Here is a 21,400-nt window from a genome sequence, read left to right as displayed (position 1 = left end):
GCGTTCCTCCACAGTGGGGCGAAAGCTCGCCCGCCCGGAAATACCACACAAGGAAGCCCTTGTGCGGTATTTCCAGGACGATGCGGCTGTCATTTCTCTGATGTTGCAAGAGAATGTGGGCGGCGGTGATCACTTAACAATTAACATTAGGTTACCCCGTACGCTCCCTTGTCCTCTTATTCCATTAAAGACATGTTGTTCTGAGAGCACTGGGCACGAATTATTTTGTTATTGTCGCAATAATAATATGTATGTATCTTCAGGTTTAATATTTGAATAAAAAAGTAAAACAATTTGTATCAAATTACAGTAGTATTCTTTATTTAAGTTTCCGTATGTCACTTATAGGAATAAATTTTAATTTTAATCGAAAATGTACGTACAAAAATTTTAGGTACTTTTAACTACGTATCAAAATTAATAATATTCTAAAATACATTTCAAAACTCTGCAAAAACAATATCACTTAATTATTTTACAACAAAATCACGTAAAATATAACTAATATCATGTATTTTAAAACTAACAATATTCCTCGCACAAATTAGCCTTATAAACTAAATAATAAATAACACATTTATACATCACTACACCAGTCACATATTATAAAAATTGCTTCGTGTGCTATAAAATACTACACAAACTGACATATCTTCGTTCTTATATCTTCAAACTTTCACATTTGAACATGAAATATAAAACTAGTTAATAACGTAAACAGTATGTAAGCCCTAATTATCTCATCACCTAACTTTATAAAATTTGGACGTATTAAAACACTGCACAAACAAACCATAATGAGATCTTTACGAAAACCCAATCCACATTTAAATTAAATACAATGCTATTGCTAAAATTTAATAGTAAACCTGAGCTAATAATACTTTTCGTATTAAATAAAGGATAAACGTATATTGCAAAACCTAATCCTAAACTTACCTTTATTTACATTAATATCTTTAAAGTTACAATAATCGATAATCAACGTCTCATTATATCTTCTATGCTAAAGCCTTTTTTCGGACCTGTAGATGTACTGCTTCCTGCTTTAGAATTTGTAGCAGGCTGTATCCCAACAATATTTTTTATCCCGTTAGCAATAGGACTCGAATTTATATCATCATTTCCTTTGTTGACAGGGTTTGCGTCTTTGCAGGTGGAAACGTTGGTTGTCGTACAAGGTTTTGTATCTTTAGGAGCTGCTTGTTTGACGATAAGATCTTGAGCTACTGTTTGTTGTGGACCTAAAACTGCATGTGCTAAAGGTCCGTAAGCTACTTGAGTGTGCGGTGGTGGCAATGGTAGTCCATATTTATGATATGACGTTATACCAATAATAGATGCAGGTGGTATCCCAACTACTACATCGTGTCCCCCAATTGGTTGTCTTGGCATTGACAAATTTGTTGGTTCAGGAGATCGGGTTCTGTACACTGGTGCACAGGTTCTAAGAGTATCTGATATGTCAGGTGGGTGGCTTCTCTTCCTAAATTGGCCTAAAAACATTCCTGAAGGGCCTGGGTCTATTGTTGGACTGGCCATTTGAGCTAGTTTCGATGGATCAGGTGGATGAATTTGATGCAAATCTCTTCGAATGTGTAGTTGAGGATGTCTCATTTGCGGCTCGGGAACATCTGAATAACGCATTTCCTTCTCCATTATTTCTTCGGAAGTGAATCTCCGTTTTTCATAAAACTCTGTCGAAAGCATGCGATGTTTTTCTTGATACTGTGGTCTCATAGTGTAAGGGCTTGCTCTGTCTCTTGGTTCGTTATGGTGACAATGAGTTCGTTCCACACTATGAGGTGGTGGAGAAGATCGTCTTGGCCTTTCTTCACTATGCTCTCTGCCAATGCTTTCAACAGATGATGAGCGCGCTCTTCTTTCTGGGGAATGATCTGGCGATGACAGCTCTGCATCTTCGTCATCAAAACCCGGTTCTATCGGTGAACCTGGTTTACCAATATCTTCTTCACCAACATCCAGAACATCTCCTGGTGGAACATCTCCCACAGCGTGCGTTAGAGCATGACGTCTTAAGTCACAGTTTCTTCTAAAAACTTTTCCACATGAGTTACATTCGTAAGGCTTATGATCAGTGTGTGTAAGAAGATGGGTCTTCAGATTTGAACGTTGATTGAAACTGCGGCTGCAAACTGGACATTTGTGTGGGGATTCTTCCATATGTAGAATCTTGTGAACAGCCAATGTTCTTGATTGACAAAATCCTTTTCCGCATTCCGTGCATTTGAACGGTTTTTCTTTTGAATGTATGTACCTGTAACAAACGAAGTTTTAAAAAATTATTTTTAACATTCTTTAATCTGTTATTTTGCTTACGGTATTTTCTGTTTCAAGTAAACCAGTTGTGTTAAAAATTATAATTGTTACAATTACTTTGATGCCTCAATTTTATGTATGGTACCTATATTTTAAAGATGGCGTTCCCATTTTAAAGTCAATATCATTACATTGTCTCTGAATAACATTGCAAAGTCATATATTAACTTTGAACACCACTATTCTGCGCAAACGCCTTGAACGTGTTCCGAGTAATTTGAGACTCATAGTCTCAAGGCGAGTCAGACGATGTATCGCTGTTATAAACCAATCTCGCTTGAGCTGCCCGAACACCGTTGCTTCTTTAATTAATACTGGCGAGATATTCTACGGAGGTTCATTTAAAATAGCCTTTCGAGAGTACCAGTTCAGCCGAATCGAATTACGTTAAAAGCATTTTGTGGCCGATCGGTTCGATTAAAACCACTGCTGTATCAGGCATCAATTGATTAAATTTAGTCACTTGCAAAAGTGACTTTATCACATTATATTTCTGTGTCACGTTGTTCTACTACAGTTAAATTGAAACAAAAACTTAAAAGATGTGTTTTTTGTTCAAGATCAGTTAAAGGTATTATAACAGTGTTTCGGTCTGAAGTATAGTGAAGCTAGTGAAATTACTGGGCAAATGAGACCTAACATCTTATGTCTCAAGGTGACAAGCACAATTTTGGTGCTTCTCAGAATTTTTGGAGTTTTCAAGGCGGCATTTCATTGTATTTTTTTTATTGTTTTATTCAATAGGAAGCCCACGTTGTGTACAATGTATTACCTTGTGGTATATTTACACATTAATTACTGATATTGTTTAACATCGTATACCCCATTTACGGGCTAATGGGCTATGTGTATAATAATAATAATAATACTTTATTGATAATAATACTTTATTTCATTTTCTTTTACAATCACTGCAAATAACTTAAATTACTAAATGTACAATATTTATTACATAGTACCAATTATTTACATCTTTTTATCGCTAATTGTAACAATACATTGAACATTGAAAATTTGGTTTTGCAGTGATATTAAAAGACCTCTGTCTGTATCAATTACCATCAGCTGAACTTCCTATTCGACTCGTCGCTTATTGTCATAAAAGAACAAGTAAATCATAGCACTGTAAGTAGGCAGGTATTGCAAGTGTTTATTATTTTGTCTTTTCTAGTCTCTGAAGCATGTATAAATATTTTTAAATACTTTCATATCATGTTGTAATGATTAACTGATTCTACCATTATTTTTGAATATGTATTAGGATCCTTGAAATTGATCTTATGAAAATAAAAAAATCAGATTCTTCGCGGTCGACCAACCATAAACAAAAATTCATCACTCATTTAAAAACAACCGCTAAATCTTTTACGTTTATCTTTAAATTGTAAGCACATTTTAAAATGCCTTTGCTTAGCCTATTTTACATTTAATAATAATATCCACACACTTTTTACACAAATTATCTTGCCCCAAATCAGGCATAGCCTGTGGTATGGGTTGCAAGACAATGATATATTTAATATAATATACTTACTTAAACATATATATGTACATATAAACATCCATGACTCGGAAACAAACAACCATATTCATCATATAAATGTTTGCACCTACCAGGATTCGAGCCCGGGACCTATAGCTTAGTAGGTAGGGTCGCTAACTACTCGGCTATATAGGTCGCTTTTATAATATATTTTTAATGATAATATTATTCGCTTACAATACACACAATTGCACAATTTAAAATTAACATGTCTTGAAGGAACGAGGATTAAAATAAATACAAGTTTTCTTACTTAGCAATGCCTGCATTTCTGAGGTCGTTTGATTTTATGTCAATACGAAACCAAGTCTCGCGCTAAGATGGCCTTAATTATTTAAATACTTAAGAAGATTTCACATAAATGTGTATTTCAGCCTAATTTATCCTTTTTATTATAATGTACTACAAAGTCCTGCTATAATTATTTGAATTAGTGTAATATTGAACATTATCAAATCTTGTTATTACACTCATATCAAGATTATTATTGAACGTCCTGTAATATCTTTGAGAAGAATTTTTACGGTGGTCGTTAAGTTTTTCTTATGTTGTTTTCTGTCGGATGCGTATTTTTGTTAATAAAAATAATCGACGAGACGAGCAGGACGTTCAGCTCATGGTTATTGATACGCCCTGCCCATATCACAATTCAGTGCAACTCAGGATTATTGAAAAACCCAAAAATTCTGAGCGCCACTACAATTGCGCTTGTCTCCTTGTGACATGAGATGTTAAGTCTCGTTTTCTCAGTAATTTCACTAGCTACGGCGCTCACGGCAGAAATAGGCGCCGTTGTGCAAAGGAGCCCCCCACTGGTAGATGTAGGTAAAAGTCTTCTCATGAATCTTATTGAAAAGTTTAGAAGAGAGAGCATCATATTGACGTTTCGCGAAGGCCATTTTACATTTTATTATGAGATATATTTGGGTGCGGCGGCGTGCTCGAACAAGAGTCACATTGAGGGGTAGGGTAGTATATTTTATTAAAATACTCCGAAGAGTGAATAGTTATTATATATAGTTATTGCCGGACCGTTAAAACTTGGCATTCTAAGTAAAGTAGGTTGGTAGAGTATAGTATAGCTTTATAAGATAAGCACTATCTTTAGAATAGCTCTTTCCAGAGATTTTAGAATTCTTTCCAATGATTCACAGTTTTAACGCTTTCTGTGAACAAAGCCAAATTCAAATTAAAATATTTTTACTAAGAATAGTATATGATATCACCTGAAAGTTAAAAATTACCAGCCATTCGAAAAAGTATGCCCCAGACCTGAGAAGAACGGGGGGAAGAAACTCGTCCAATAAAATCCGAATCTGTGGTATCATTAAGAAAGTCATTTGTGTTATGTAAGTAACTTTTACCACGTTTTCATGATGTTTTGATGTGCAGTTTAAAAAATTATAGCAATAATCATATACTTATAATAAATATGTGAGTGTAAAATCCAATTATAGACAAATTCAATTAACTGAAATGAAAAAGTGATAGGCGTTACAAAAACGAGAAGCACGCAACTTGTATAAATCGTTTGAACTATTAATTAAAACAGTTTTGATAAAATTTATCAAATTTTGATCAAAGAGTCAATAAGTTATTTTCGTATAGAAATAATTTTAAAAATACTGCGTATATTTTTTTTAAATTTCCTTGCTGTGTCATTGAACAGAAAATTAAATTTAGAATCGCAAAACTAACGCACAAAGTCAGCATATTATATTTTTGTTATAAGATCTGGTTTTTTTTATGGAAAAAGGAGGAAAAACGAGCTACGGGTCACCTGTACTGTGTACACCTGGTGTTAAGTGATCACCACCGCCCACATTTTCTTGCAACAGCAGAGGAATCACAGGAGCGTTGCCGGCCCTTTAGGAAGGTGTACGAGCTTTTTTTGAAGGTACCCATGTCGTATCGTCCCAGAAACACCACACAAGGAAACTAATTCCACAGCTTTGTAGTACGTGGAAGAAAGCTCCTTGAAAAGCGCACTGTGGAGGACCGCCACACATCCATGTTTTATCTGTAACCCGCTATATACTACAATCAGATGCAATAGATTATTGTGGCTAGGGGATTTAGTAATGATAATGTAAAGTAGGTCTTAAATGCATCATATTTGGTATATTAAAATAAAAAAAAATCACCTTTAGAAGCAGATAGGAAGCGTACATAATCTTCAAACTTGTTCTCACAACAAACATAAATTATAAACCAGTATAAAAATATCCAATCAAATCAGAAACCTATAATAAATTAGAAAAATCATTTGGACGTCTCTATTCCGTGAATGTAAAACTGAACAACTCGTAAACAGGTTTCGTAGAGTTCAAAGTGGCCGTTGGTTTATAACAAGGCAATTACCGGGTTACTTTGAAAAGACATTATTCTCACCGCATCCTGTTGACGAAAATTTCATTACAAAAGAAAACTGACATTAATTATGTAATATCAAATTCTTAAGTTAGACGTACTTGTTCGCTGTAATATGTACGTAGTAGGTACCAATTAATCAAGTAAATGAAAAAGTGTGTGTGTACTTATGCACGAAATAAGTTATACTTCTTTGGCCTAACAAAGCAAAAATCATTAAAATGATTTAGTCCTCGTGATATTCTACGTTTTGAGATAGAACAATTTTGTAAAAATCTTGCAAAGATGGCTTTGACAATTAATTATTAAATAATGAATACGGCTGTATGGCCTTTGCCTGTCCTAATGAATGAAATGGACGAAGAAACCAAAAAAAAAATAACGAATGACGCAAACGTCATAAAAGTTTAGAAACCAACTTCACCCTGTTACTTTTATGGTACAGTGATGCGTGCGCATCTTAAAATTTCACTCTTTGTTAGAATTTGTTATTTGACTTGCGAAGACTTTAAGAGCACCTCTAATTAAGAAAGGGATCTCTTCTTAATATCTTCCCTCAAAAGGAGTCGTTACAATATTAATGCTTCACAGCTGGAGAACATACAAGAAATATTTATAAGATTCTTAAGATTTAAACTTAGATCATTTCTACGCCTAGATAGACTATGACAGCTGTCTAACCTCTATTTTGAGCAATCCACTCACACTAACACAAAGTGTCATACAAATCGCGAGTGTAAGACGTAGCTTGTCACGCACACTAAAGTAATAAAACTGGCCTGTTTTCATTGGTTGTCTAGCTGTAGATAGATCTAGAAGTATAAATTATGTAAGGCTTCCTCGTATAATCCCTGTGACTCTTTTCTGTAAATGAAAGCGCTAAATATCAGATGTATTATTTTAGTTATATATTTCTGTTAAAATATTATTATATTCATGATTCCCACAGATCATCAGAACCGTTACTATCCTCTAGTCCTGAGATCTTCGAAGTTCTTTGATTCAAAGCCGATGCCATTCCCATGACTAATCTGATAGTTGCTAAACTTTTATTAAAGAAATTACCTTAACTTGAATTATACTATAAACAACAACTGTCATGTATTTCATGAGAAACGAGCTGAGATATGATTTTAATTTATTATAGAAACTAGTTGCTAGTCCGCGACTTCGTCTACGTGGAAGCTATTACGAGAATCTATCCTGGAATCTTGATAATATTCATTAAAAATTAGAATTAAATATATTCAGTAGTATTGCTTTTCGACCGGAAACATAGACAAACAGACAAGCAGGATTCTGTATTACAATATGTTATGTCTTTTTTTAAGTGATAACCCTCACTTCTAGGATTAATACACAAATAAAATTTGAAAAACAAAATTTTATGAACGATGCGGGATTCGAACCCACGACCTCCGGCGTTCCGTGCCGGTGCTATAATCAACTGAGCTAACCGTTCGAGTAACGTATCGTTATAAAATCTTGTATGCTTTGTTCAACTCTCTTTCGTGTAACTCTAGTAACTTGTATGTTTGTTACAATTTTATTTTATGTATTCGATTATACGCCAAAATAGGATTGAGCGCAGTTTGTTGAAAGTAAGAAAGCAAGATAAGGTAAATATAACAAACATAAGAAAGAAAACAAAATGGAAAGTGTGGAAAAAACAATTAAAACAGTAAAATGGCGTCGGACAGGACATGTGATAAGAAGCAAACAAGATAAATGGACAAAAGATACTATAGAGTGATATCCAAGATATGGAAAAAGAAATAGAGGGAGACAAACGATACGATGGGAAGTTGATTTCAAAAAGATTGCTGGACCAACATGGAGAAGAACAACTTGCGATAGGAAAATTTGAAAAGATCTGGAGGAGGCCTATGTGGACAAGCGAGCAATGATTAACATAAGATATAGTATATATAAGGTTTAATATAATTATAATCATTTAGTATATTAAGCTGTAGCATAAGTTAAAAATGTACCTTTTAAGTTTGCTTGCAATAAAGGCTTCATTAATCCATAAGATTATACAAAACCTAATGTGGAGTTGGATAGCCAATCATGATATTAAAAATAATGATTAAATTAGGTAAGTTTTTTAAATTAAAGTAAATTAAATTTTACGTATTTCCTTTTATCCTCCTTAAAAGCGGATATAATATATAATATTTATTATTGTAATTACCATTGCTGAATCTAAATAAATAAAAAAGAACATTTCTTCATTTATTCTATAAGATATATAGAATTAACGCTATTCATTCATTCTATCTTTATAATTAGATTATTGTTAACGTATTCGAAATTTCGACAAAAGAGGTTAAGATGTGGGTAGTTAAAAAAAAATTAAAAAGAGTTTCCATCATGTGTCAAGGTTTTTGAACGGTGTTTGATTTAAAATTAACCAAGACTTTGATCATTCTTTCCAAAACACTACGCGAATGAACTGGTAATTTATATAAAGCAATGTGTTTAAATAAACATTTACAAAGGTGACGCAAAAATCAAGTAACTTTTAAATCAAACAAATACAAAAAGCCTTCACCTAGCTCTTACATATAGTAAGTATCCTATTATAAGTGCTTACAAATAAATATATCTTAAGGCCTGTGATTGATTTAAATATCATAAGCAATGTAGATGAACAACTAATGTTTAAAAATACTGACTATTTATCAGAGACGGTTGATCAATATAAAATATAAGTTACGTCTCTGTCTTAACATTCAGATAAGGATCAGATGGACACTCGCACAGAATCCCATCAGCTCCGTGAAGATTAAAAAACGAGACACGAAATTACAGACAGCTCGAATCTCCGGGCTAATGGCGTGCATTAAAATATTTTTCCATTACGGATAATGTGAGGCAGTTGTATATATAATGCTGGTTTCTGATCTTTGAAGAATGTGGAATATTATGTTTTTTGTTTATTGCGGGTAGTGTTATAGTTATCTGTTTATCTATAGAGACACAAGTCAAAGTATAAAAACGCATCGTGTAAATATATCAATATTATTCTATTATTTACTACCAGTCGATATTTTTTTTAATACATCACGCGCATCTTGTGTATTAAATACGGCATCGTAGATACCTAAAACATTCAAGCATTTACTGAATAATTATTTTTAATAGGCATAAAGGAATAAATTGTTCAAAATACTGATAGTATAACTAAGTTTAACAAAAAGACTTCAAGACTAGACAATCTGTACTCTCAATCTATACAATTTTCTGAATCTTAATGTAAGCTAGTACTAAAACTCATCGAAAGGCGAAATAATTCTTTTAGTAAACAAAATAAAGAGCCGTATTAACTTAATAACTCAAAACAACAATCACAAATTCATATGTCCGATCTTGTTTAACAAGAACTGTACCAAATCTCCATTTATAAGGTAAATCCAATAGAGTAGACTGCTCAAACCTCACACTCTAAAATATGAAGTTTAAATTTGTAAGTGAACAAATTGGTATAAGTTTTTTGTATGATATCTAAGAACATGTTACGTTTATGAATAAAAAATATTCAATTACAAAACGATGGTAGAGTTAGCATGACCGAAACAGGTTTTGAACACGACCTCAATATATTTTGTTTTTTAACTCGTTACGGTTGTATACGTCTACCAGTAATAACTTTTTTTTATGAAATAATAAGATACTAGGCTACGAGTTACTTGATAGTAAGTAATTTCAGTCTCCATTGTTCTTTGGCATCACCAAGAAATCAGAAAAGCAAGAAGATATCCTGCCGCCGAATTCCACCTTCGCACGACACGCCACAAATTAGGATATCAACCCTACCATCTGGATGTGTGGCGGTCATCTACAGTGCGACGAGACGTTAGTCCTCGTCCTGTAATCGTTTCAATCCACTCACACTCGCACACGGACTGACTGACAAACTCACATACACAATCACAAACACACTCCATAAAAATTTACACTACTTAAATATATTCATACATACACACTTACACATACATACACACTTACATATATTATACAATACATCAACGCACTCGCCGGCAAGTGTGTTCATCCCATTTTTCATCTTTTATCTTCATCTTTTCTCCTTCCCACAAGCACACAGTCGGTCCGAGGATCGAGTCTCCTTAAGGGACGCCCCGCGACTGTTATTGCGTAATCTTTACGATCTCCACGGCTCACGTCCTATGACGCTGTAAAAGCCTTCAGAGCTGACAGCATAGAGGAGGTCGAGTCCTCAATACCTATGTAATTCCCTCCTCTCCAAAAAAAAACCACATACTACACAGCTGTGCAATGAACTTCCTTGTAACGTGTTTGCGGGACGATACGACATGGGCTTTAAAAAAAGCGCGTACACCTTCGTTCAAGGCCGTCAGGAGCGTTTCCTGTGATTCCTCTGGTGTGGCAAGAGAATGTGGGCGACGGTGATTACTTAACACCAGGTACGCTCGTTTGTCCTTCTTTTGCATAAAAATAAAAGTAATGATGGTCCTTCCTGACTCGATGCACCGGATTGTTGAAACAAAATGTACTCACTAACCGGAACATTAATGTATTAAATCCAGTTAATTAATTACTGAATTTTTTACAGTACGATTAGTCTAAAATTTCTGAACATTAATCGACAAAATTCCAGATATAAAATTATAAACAATAATTTGATAATAAGTAATATTTTATGCTGTGATTTTATAGATCACTAGCTGACCCAACAAACGTTGTATTGCCGATATTAAAATTGCGATACAAAAGTAATTGTTGATCGTAGATGGGTGAAAATTTGAAGTTGTATGTATCTTTTAATGCTGACTCATAATCAAAAAAATTAAAAAAAAAATGTAAAAAAAATTAAAAAAAAAAGGCGTGGACCACCCTTAACATTTAGGGGGATAAAAAATAGATGTTGTCCGACCTACCTAATATGCACTCAAAATTTCATGAGAATCGGTCAAGCCGTTTCGAAGGAGTTTAACTACAAACACCGCGACATGAGAATTTTATATATTAGATTGTATGAAATTCGGGAAACAAAATCGTAGCCTTTATTTGTATAAAATGTAATAAATACCTGAAAATATTTTGAACCAAACTTAGCTTTAACAGTGAACAACTGAAGATTACAATTTAAATAAGGAAAAAGGGCTGAATCTATACATCCTATCAACTGGCTATTAAAAAAGTAAATTAAAATATTACTTTTATTACGGAACGAGAAATTTTATTGCTATGAGCTCGATCGTCTGTCGAAATATGATTGGTGCATTTGATTTGATTACATGGAATTAGAAAATTTAGATTAGATTTAGTAATGTTTCGTAAACTTACTTTTCGTAGGAATTTTTAGCTTTGATTTAATATACCTGTAGATCTTCATTGGAAACTGCTTCAGGTACGACCAGACCAGAAGCAATTAATCTTAAGAGGTAAATACACAATGCTGGAATGTAATCCGTTAAGTACGGATTGTACTTAACGGTCTCAATTTGTGAATGTCTCTACTACCTAAACTTAAAATAAGGCTTAATAAGCTATGTATTATTGATGTAACGGTTAGAGATAATCCTTACTATCGAGTTAGCATCGAGCTTTCATTACTCGCCTCAGCCGCTCATTTCTGACACAACAAATATTCTAAGCAACCGTAAATTTAAAAAAAATATATGTTTATTTTACCTCTTATTCCTCATTATGTGGTCTGCCAGTAATTCTGTGCTTTTGAAATAATTTAAGACAATATTATTTAACTAGCTGACCCGGCAAACGTTGTATTGCCATATAAATTGCAGATTTATTTTCTACTTACTTCACACTTATTTTATATTTTGGATAATTCACATTATAGTTTTATAAATTATAGCCTGAGTTATTCTGGTGTGTAAGCTATATTATTATAAAGTTTCATCAAAATCCTTTCATTGGTTTTTGCGTTAAAGAGGTACAAACATACATCCAGACATACAAACTTTCACATTTATTATATTAGTAGGACATAATATAGCAAAAGCCAAAATACGATTAAAATAAATTCTCTCAAAAAAAAACCACCAAAGTAAATGTTTTTCGAGGTTTTTTTTAATTTTCCTACAAAACAAAGGTACTGTAACTTGTATTGTATTTGACTGCAACGTTACATTACAATATTTTCACATGATTGATATAAATAAACAAAAATTGATTAAAATATTATATATCCTTTAAGTATTGTGATTTTGAATGGTTTCACGCTCTTGCTGCCTCTCTTACCTGCTATTGGGATAAAAGGGATAAATTTTCATGTAGTTAAGCCACGCCCACTTCTATTCAATATATTTTAGATGCCTCTAAGCCAGCACATACCACCTCCGAGGAAATAAATGACGCTAAACTTCACAATGACAACTATGACAAATACTTTCACGACCATTTCAACTGCAGTCCTGCTGAAAACATGATCTGGAAAGGTCTCGAAAAATCGGGCAAATGACAATGCGATAGTGACTTCTTAAACTGAATTCAAATACATAAAAAAGTGTGTGTGTACTGTATGTATATGCACGCAAGAAGTTATTCTTCGTTGGCATAACGAAGCAAAAATCGTTAAAATGATTTATTCCTGGAACTATTCTACGGTTTTGGGTAGAACAATTTTGTAAAAATCTTGCAAAGATGGATTTGACAATTAATTATTATATAATGAATATGGCTGTATGGGCTTGCACCCTTTGCCTGTCATAATAATGGACGAAGAAACCAAAAAAAAAATAACGAATGTCGCAAACGTCAGAAAATTTTAGGAACCAACTTCAACCTGTTAGTTTTGTGTTACAGTGATGCGCGCGCATCTTAAAATTTACTATTATCATTTTTTCATAACGCGCCTAAAGAAGTATAACTTCAATAATTTGTTAAAAGATTAGAAAAATAAGGTTTGAAATTGGTTGTAAGTCAAGTGTAACTTTAGAAAACAGTCCTCCACAACTTTCACAATTAAGTCACGTACTTTTATTTACTTGTAATACAAAGTAGTTCTAAGCTAAGCTTATTGAGGACAATACAATTAACTTATTCTTGCTATCCACTTCAACCCACATATCAAACGTAAATAAGTCTATGGGTTTAGACCAAAATTGTTATTTACCATTGAAAATTACAGAGAATTTAAAATATTATTAAAGAATGAAAAAATATTTTTTTATCCAAATAAGGAATAATAAATTAATTTTAAATAGTATTTAATATGCTATTTAGAACTACATGTGTATAAATAGATATACAAGTTCATAAAAATTACGAGTATATGTCTCCCATTCGTGTTTGAAATCAATGTAGTTTAAAAAAAATATTAATTAACTTAATAGAATTAGTAAAAACATTTTAAAGGTAAGAGAAAAAGTAATTACTTAATTCATTTAATGCAATTCTTGAAATATAGAAAAATAAAACTAAAAGTACCTCTAAAAAAATTTAAAATAGAATATAAGTTATAAAAGGTTTGGATATAATGAAAATGCCGTAAGTAAAAGTTTGTAGGAAGAATATCACAATCAGTTTACTTTAATTTTACTTTCTAAGTCATATCATTTTATTGGATTGTCCAATTTTAATCAGGTTTTTAATAATAACAAGGTTTTTGTCTGACTTTTATGTCAGACAAAAACCTTGTTAAATTTAATAGGCCAGGAATCCATTCCAGCAAAAATTCTCAACACATCCAGCTTACATTATGACCAATTTATACGTTTCCCACCTAAAATATACTCTCGAACATTCCATATTTGATAAATAACCAATAAAAATGAAATCATAATTACGGTTATAATAAATCAGTTTGTATCTTGTATTTTCCATTAAAAGTAAGAAGATCAAGTCCGCAGCTGTGTTCGGATGCCGGAGGGTCATTAACCCCACTCTCGAGTAAAGCCTTACTCAACTTACTAAGCTTAACTACCACTCTGATAGTAATGAGCCTTTCTTGTATCTATATATATAATATTGCTATGAGATTCGATATCTTTGCAACACTAGTTATAACTTTATTTGACAAACCAACAATATTCATGCACAAATGTAAAAATATCACCAAGGAAACATAAAACTAAAAGACACATAGCAAAAATATCAATAACTGGCATGTATAAAAGATTTAAAGACATACAGATTATTAAAATTAGTGTAACAAGAATAATAGTAATTTCTACAAATTTGCTCCCTTACGCAGGGATCAATGACATTATGATGAAAGCAGGTTGATGTGGAATTAAATAAATTGAGTTGCTGATTATTTTGAGAAAGTATATTAAATTGGCTACAAATACGATTGATACAGGAGTGATATGCTAGGTTAGTACGGCTACGATTATCTTTAAATATGTTGTGTATATATATAAATATATATATTGAATTAGAATCTTAAAAATATTTTAAATCGAGGCTTTGTCGGTTCATAAGTTATACTTATCTTAATATAACTGTATCGACCAATAAAAGTTTCATATCGGTTTAAAGCAATGAGATAAGTCTCAATTATGTTAATAACCAACTTAATTATATTCTATTTGAAGACATACGAAATCAGCACAGTAGCGACACGGCATACATATATTTATAAGGAATTCTTACAAGCCGCTCTTTCGTAGGTAAATCAAATGAGATTAGAGACAAGTGAATTAACATAATCTGACAATTTGAATAATTAAGTAGTCGATTCTGTTGTTTGGAGTTATGCGGATTAACTTATTTGGTTTTTACCTATTTCTTTATCTCAGTGTGAATAATATTTTAAAAGTAATAAAGCTGAAGAAATATTTTTCATTTACTAAATGATAGACGATGCTCTCTGCAAGCAGAGACTAGATAAAAATTACTTTTATTTAAATTAATTCTATCGCAAAATGGATTAAAAACCACGTCACATCGCAAGCAATGTCGTGGTCACCACGCTGATAGGACCCTGCATCTAAGAGCACATGAACTTCTATGAAAGTCTCCTCACCCAGCGATATTATGAGAGTCATAGAAAAAATTGGTTTGAAAGAGATTCTGCAATGCTTTGGCATGAAAGGACCGATGATAACTATACAATGTTAGGTAATGTCATTTGAAATCGTACTCAGTTCGCAGCTGCGTTGGGTTCATAATACATTGAAAATTAGCTTACACACACTAGGATCTACTCGCACCTTCTTACTATTACCTACTCCAGGCTGAAGCGCGCGAAAAAGTTAGTTGGCGCTATTATCGCCACATTATGATAATTACTTCTGAATAAGAATTTGACTGAGAAATTTTAAGAAATAAAGCATAATTTGTATTTTACGAAGCAATTAATTTAGCGTCATTCATTGAGAATTAATCTCAATGCTACAAAACTACACAGTTATACGAAAGCAACTATGCGTGTAATTCTTATAACACTAATTCCAAAGCCCAGCTTAACCCATTTATAATCCGCGTTGAATCTTATAATCTATTAATATTTAAAGCAAGTAACCGTGTATATTCAAATGTACACGTTTAAGTTGTCTCAAGCGTATTAGCCGTACATAAAAGATGCATAAGCAACCGTTGGACCGAGATTAAGCCCACGCTTTACAACTGAACTGGCTTCGGCAATTTGTTATGAGCATGGCTACCATTGAGTGTTTGTGAATTGTAATAATTCTGTAGATTTACATTCTACAACGTGACTTAAAATAAATGTGTCTGTAATGTTTAAGTTTACGTTTACTAAATCAGTTTGGAACTAACTTAATTGCAGTTTATTTCTTGTTCTTTCAGTCATGTTCGCCTCCATCTTGTCATTGTAGTTTTTACTACTTTCTAGTACCAAGGATATAAAAAACGTTTAAGCCGCGAATCGTAGAACCGATCGTTAATATTTTTTTTATTACAACAAACATAAAAATCCCTACAACTCGGTTGATCTAGTAAGTCTTATGTTGGGCGATGTTTATTGTATATATGCCTTTACAACCGTAACCGTTACCGGTATCGGTCTTGATAAGTGGGCAAATTGTCAAAATAAACCAACATCTTGTAGAAGGCATAAATTACGTGGTAAGATACCATTATATAGATTGGCAGGTCACGAAAATACATAAAGCCTAAAAATAGAAGTGAAAACTTAGAACTTTTAAATTAAATTATTAATTTCAATTTATTTTGAAGACTTTTTTTCAATACTATATTAACAAACAATTCACAGTATATACACATTGAACTTTTTACTAAATCCAATCAATTTCACTTATAAGATATACACACAATACGGCAGCAGTATAACCACAGATACACTGCTTTAAGCATTTCGGTAACGCGAACTCACTAGATTTTTCTCATACAAATAGTGTCCAACTATATAGACTAGTTTACATTTCTATATATATATATTTTAACTATTTATTTATCGCATAGTCATAAGCATATCGGTGACGCTAACCCATAAGATTTTCCACTACCAAATAGTTGTACATCCAGACAAAATCCTGTGCATCATTAATAATGGAATGCTTCTATATCTATGGCAAAAAAGCTGTAGGTAGTCCTTCCATAACAAGGCATAATACAAATTAAGTCATAACTCATGATTGAAATTTTCTCAACGTGAAACACAATTAACGCTCTTGTAAAGTTAGTTTTTTGTGAGGCGTCAGTAAACTTAAGCTTAAACTGTTATGACTGTTACCAGCCTGCGCATGTAAGTAATAAAACTTTGCGTTTTATGATTTTAAAACCAGAAATCGCATTTAATCTTCTGAAGCTGTAGCTGTCTACAGCAAAAAACTAGAAATAAATTTTAAGGATAATGATCGGTAGGATATTATACACACATACACGCAAACACGTGTGTGTGGGTATGAGTGAGTGTGTATGTGTGTAGGTAGGTTTTTCGTGTACAAGAATATCAGACACTTGTAAGGTTTTTTTGTAGTTGAGTTGAATTGCTCTGCTCGTGGTGGTGTCGTGTAGCGGGTAAGATATGTGCGGGAGGAGCGATGGCTCCATGCGTCATGCTCGTGAACGGGCGTTGTTTGTGGTGCCTGGTTGGTCCGTATTTTTTAACTTACACAAGTAAGTCAAAACTTTACATACTTTGTATCTATAAAATATAATGTAAAATGCTGATACAGTAAAAATAGATTTAAAATAATGGCAATGAGGTTCTTGCCACTTCTTATTAAAGCTCAACTTTTCCGAAGTGTTGGCAAAGTCCTAACATTCATAAGTGTCTTTTTGACTTAAGTGAATAAATGATTTTTTCACCTCTCCAGCACGAAAAGGGCGCTATTGCTTATTGAAAACTCGCTGCAAAAACGCTTTTTGCTGCGAGCTTGAGGCAAAGTGATTTAAATTTTGAACCTCACGTGACCATACATCCGAGAATTAGTCCGCGTTAAAAAAATAAACAATGCGATCCCGTGGGTTCCGAAATTCATTTTAGCCTAGCGTATTATCTCACTGTCACAAAAATTTAGATGTTACTTATCGAAATTTAGATTTATAAATTTTACTATTGCCTTTTTAAAGACTTAATATATTTTAAAATAAATACTAGTAATAAACACTGTTAAATATTCATACCTATAACACTTTTCTCGCTAGTCGAGGTAAAAAATTGTATGTTTCACACGAGAGCATTTTTTTTTGTCTCATGTCTTTAAATCACTCACAACCACAGTAGTCTATATTAGAATCCTTATTCGACTACTTCGCCAATTCGTGATTTAAAGTCAGCACTCGCAGCAAAAAATAAATTTGCTCAATTTTTGAACAAATAACTATTCTTTCTTTAATTTTATAAACATATACATAATTGTTTTGTTCTTAAAACATAGTAATAATATAATATTGTATTCAAATTCAAATTCAAATATTTATATTCAAAATAGGATTCAAAAGAGACTGCCCCAGACCTGAGAAGAATGGGCGCAAGAAACTCAGCGGGCTTTTTTTTTAATATAAAATATGGATTACAATGTAATATCGTACAACAAACATTTATAATTAAAGAGCCTGAGGGTGTTCGCTTTATTCCCAGTCCGTGGTGTCATTAAGAAAATCGTTTATGCTATAATAACCTTTCCCACACAAACGTTTTTTAACAATTCTTTTAAATTTCGTAACACATTTGTTTTGTACATTTTCTGGGATCATATTGTAGAAGCATATACATCGCCCAACAAAAGACTTACTAACTCGACCCAACCGAGTAGTAGGCATAACAAGTTTATGTTTGTTCCTCGTGTTAACATTATGAATGTCACAGTTTCTAGAAAATTCCTCAATGTGCTGTACAAAACATTATCAAAAATGTATTGAGAAGCAACAGTCAAAATGTTTATTTCTTTAAATTTTTCTCTTAATGATTCTTTAGGACCTAGGTTATAAATCGCGCGAATAGCCCTCTTCTGCAGCACAAATATAGTATTAATATCGGCCGCACTGATATATATACTTTAATATATAATTACTGATAATATACTTTAAATATATTTTTTTAGGTTTTGTATGTTTAATATTATGAGTGAAAGTTATTCATAAATATTATATTCCATATTTTGAATGAAAACGACATATTTTAACACAATATCCCAGAAAATTAGCTTTTTTAAAAGATCAAACCACGCTTTAATGTTATAAGTTTGTGTAATGCACCTCAATTTTAATAATTATTAGTGCCAAGACGATACTTTCAAGTTTTTCCAGTGGGAGGCTCCTTTGCACAGGAAGCCAGCCGGCTTCTCCCAGCCCATAATCTAGCCAGATTATGGGTACCACAACGGCGCCTATTTCCGCCGTGAAGCAGTAATGTGTAAACATTACAGTGTTTCAGTCTGAAGGGAGCCGTAGCTAGTGAAGTTACTGGGCAAATGAGACTTAACATCTTATGTCTAAAGGTGACGAGCGCAATTGTAGTGCCGCTCAGACTTTTTGGGTTTTTCAAATATCCTGAGCGGCACTGCATTGTAATTGACAGGGCGTATCAATTACCATCAACTGAACGCCCTGCTCGTCTCGTCCCTAATTTTCATTAAAAAAAACTGTTCATAATCGAATCGATCCACAATATAGTTCGTCACAATCCCGCATACTTGCACGCCGCCGTATCATTTATTTCTCGCTAAAGAAATTCTGTATTCGTCCCGCGCCTTATAAAAAGTCTAAGCCCCGAAGTCCGACAGGTATCTACGTGGACAAAAAATAAATGGAAATCCTAATGGAGCAAAGCAAAAGAGGTTTGGTCGCGGCGCGTGATAGTATGTAACCGTATCGTTAGCCTTAAAGATTTATTTTTGTGTGAATAAACTTTATATTGCATGATTGAAATATTTTCCGAAGTATTTATCTACTTAGGACTGCCACATTACATACACTTTTACGATCAATTTGATTATACTTTCTGTCTTCTTTTTCTTTTACTGTCTCTGCTCTTTATAGCATAGGAATGAACAAGAAACGAAACACATTTTTTTTTCTTTATAAAAATAAGGGACGAGACGAGCAGGATATTCAGCTGATGGTAATTGATACGCCCTGATGGTAATTGATACGCCCTTACCCATTACAATGCAGCGACGCTCAGGATTCTTGAGAAACCCAAAAATTCTGAGCAACACCACAATTGCGCTCGTCACCTTGAGACATCAGATGTGAAGTCTCATTTGCCCAGTAATTTCACTAGCGGCGCCCTCTAGACCGAAACTCAGTAATGTTTACACATTACTGTTTCACGGCGGAAATAGGCGCCGTTGTGGTACCCATAATCTAGCCGGCTTCTTGTGCAAAGGAGCCTCCCACTGGTAAGTATGTGTCACCATATGGTAATTGATAACCTGTACTCACCCATTAAGTTATTATTATTATTATTAATAAGTTCATTGCATATTTTGGTTGTCCGTGGAAAGTTGAATGATTACTATGATATACTATTATTATTTTAGATTTATAATGATCATCATGGTCCAGTATTCGTTCTATATCGGATCGAAAACCTTCCAAATTATAGCCATAGTGTTTCTATGATTATTTAGACCGGCAATCATATTGAAATTGTTAACAAAAAACTAGTCTCAAAGAAATATTTAAGGTAACGTGATACTTATAGGGACGCTTAACTTTTGAACTTTTCATTTTAATAGCACTCTAATTGATGGCTGTCTGCCTAAAATGTATTGCATATAAATAACAGCAATTTGATTCCATAGATGTATTTTTCGAAATCTTCATTAGTACGTCCGTACGTCCAAGCGACAATCATTGTGAGCGTGACACGTTGCCCGTCATGACGCTATCATACTCGAGCGCGTCCTAGCCGGTTTCGTGGCGCGGTTGGCGTCCAAGTGACTTAATGGGAGCGACGGCTAGCCGCTGCTGCTTCACACACAATTTCACCTCTGACTGACGCAAACATTCATTACTTGTCTCAAGTACACGTCACGCGTCAGGTGCGTCACAGAGTTTCATTTGGTCCAATGTCTATCCTGAATTTTTAACCGACTTCAAAAAGGAGGAAGTTCTCAATTCGATCGGTGTTTTATATGTATGTACACCGATTACGCTGAGATTTATGATCCGATTAACATGATTCATACTTGCCAAGCCAAATGTAATAGCAGGTACCTACACTCGCCACGCGTGACTTTGAGCGGGATAGCTTCGTAAACGAAGCTAAAGAATAGATATCCCAATCGGTCAGGCACTGACTTAAACTGTATCTATAGGTAGTATTTTGTTAATATTAAAGGTGTCAGGTTTACATAAGAGGTGCATTAAATTAAATCTTTATTAAGTTATTTTAACCGTAGTTTTTTTGAAAGCTTAGATACAAATATACAGAACTTAAATTAAACTTATCTTCTCGTCGGCTTTATTTATTCCAAATGTTCTATAGTTAATTCGATAAATTAAATGATAGAATGTTTTGGCGATTAGAGCTAGTTCTTAGCACGTCCACGAGTGGTTTGTTTTTCAGTTCTTCAAGGAATTCCCTTCGAACTATTGAAACTATTAATAGGAGGACAACTTTGACTCCTAAACATAAACAAAATACTATAAGCCTCTTATATAACTAAATTTATTTTGAATTATTCACTCGAAATTGTGCTGTAGTCACGCCCTATAAGTTTTGAAGAACCAGTCAGAATCACTATTATATACGAAAAT

General features: G+C 33.3%; 1 protein-coding gene across 1 annotated transcript in view; it reads right to left on the bottom strand.

Moving 5' to 3' along the window:
* Positions 1-299: 299 nt before the first annotated feature.
* The window catches only part of LOC126965949 (protein bowel-like), a 60,637-nt gene continuing 39,536 nt past the window's right edge, over positions 300-21,400 (bottom strand). Inside the window, exon 3 of the mRNA XM_050809770.1 lies at positions 300-2,278. Within this exon, the coding sequence (XP_050665727.1) occupies positions 982-2,278 (1,297 nt within the window). The 3' untranslated portion in view covers positions 300-981. The remainder of the gene's footprint in view (positions 2,279-21,400) is intronic.

This window comes from Leptidea sinapis, chromosome 9, assembly GCF_905404315.1.
Source record: "Leptidea sinapis chromosome 9, ilLepSina1.1, whole genome shotgun sequence".
NCBI lineage: Eukaryota > Metazoa > Arthropoda > Insecta > Lepidoptera > Pieridae > Leptidea > Leptidea sinapis.
Note: the sequence above shows the minus strand (reverse complement) of the source record. Positions and strands in the feature narration are given on the sequence as shown.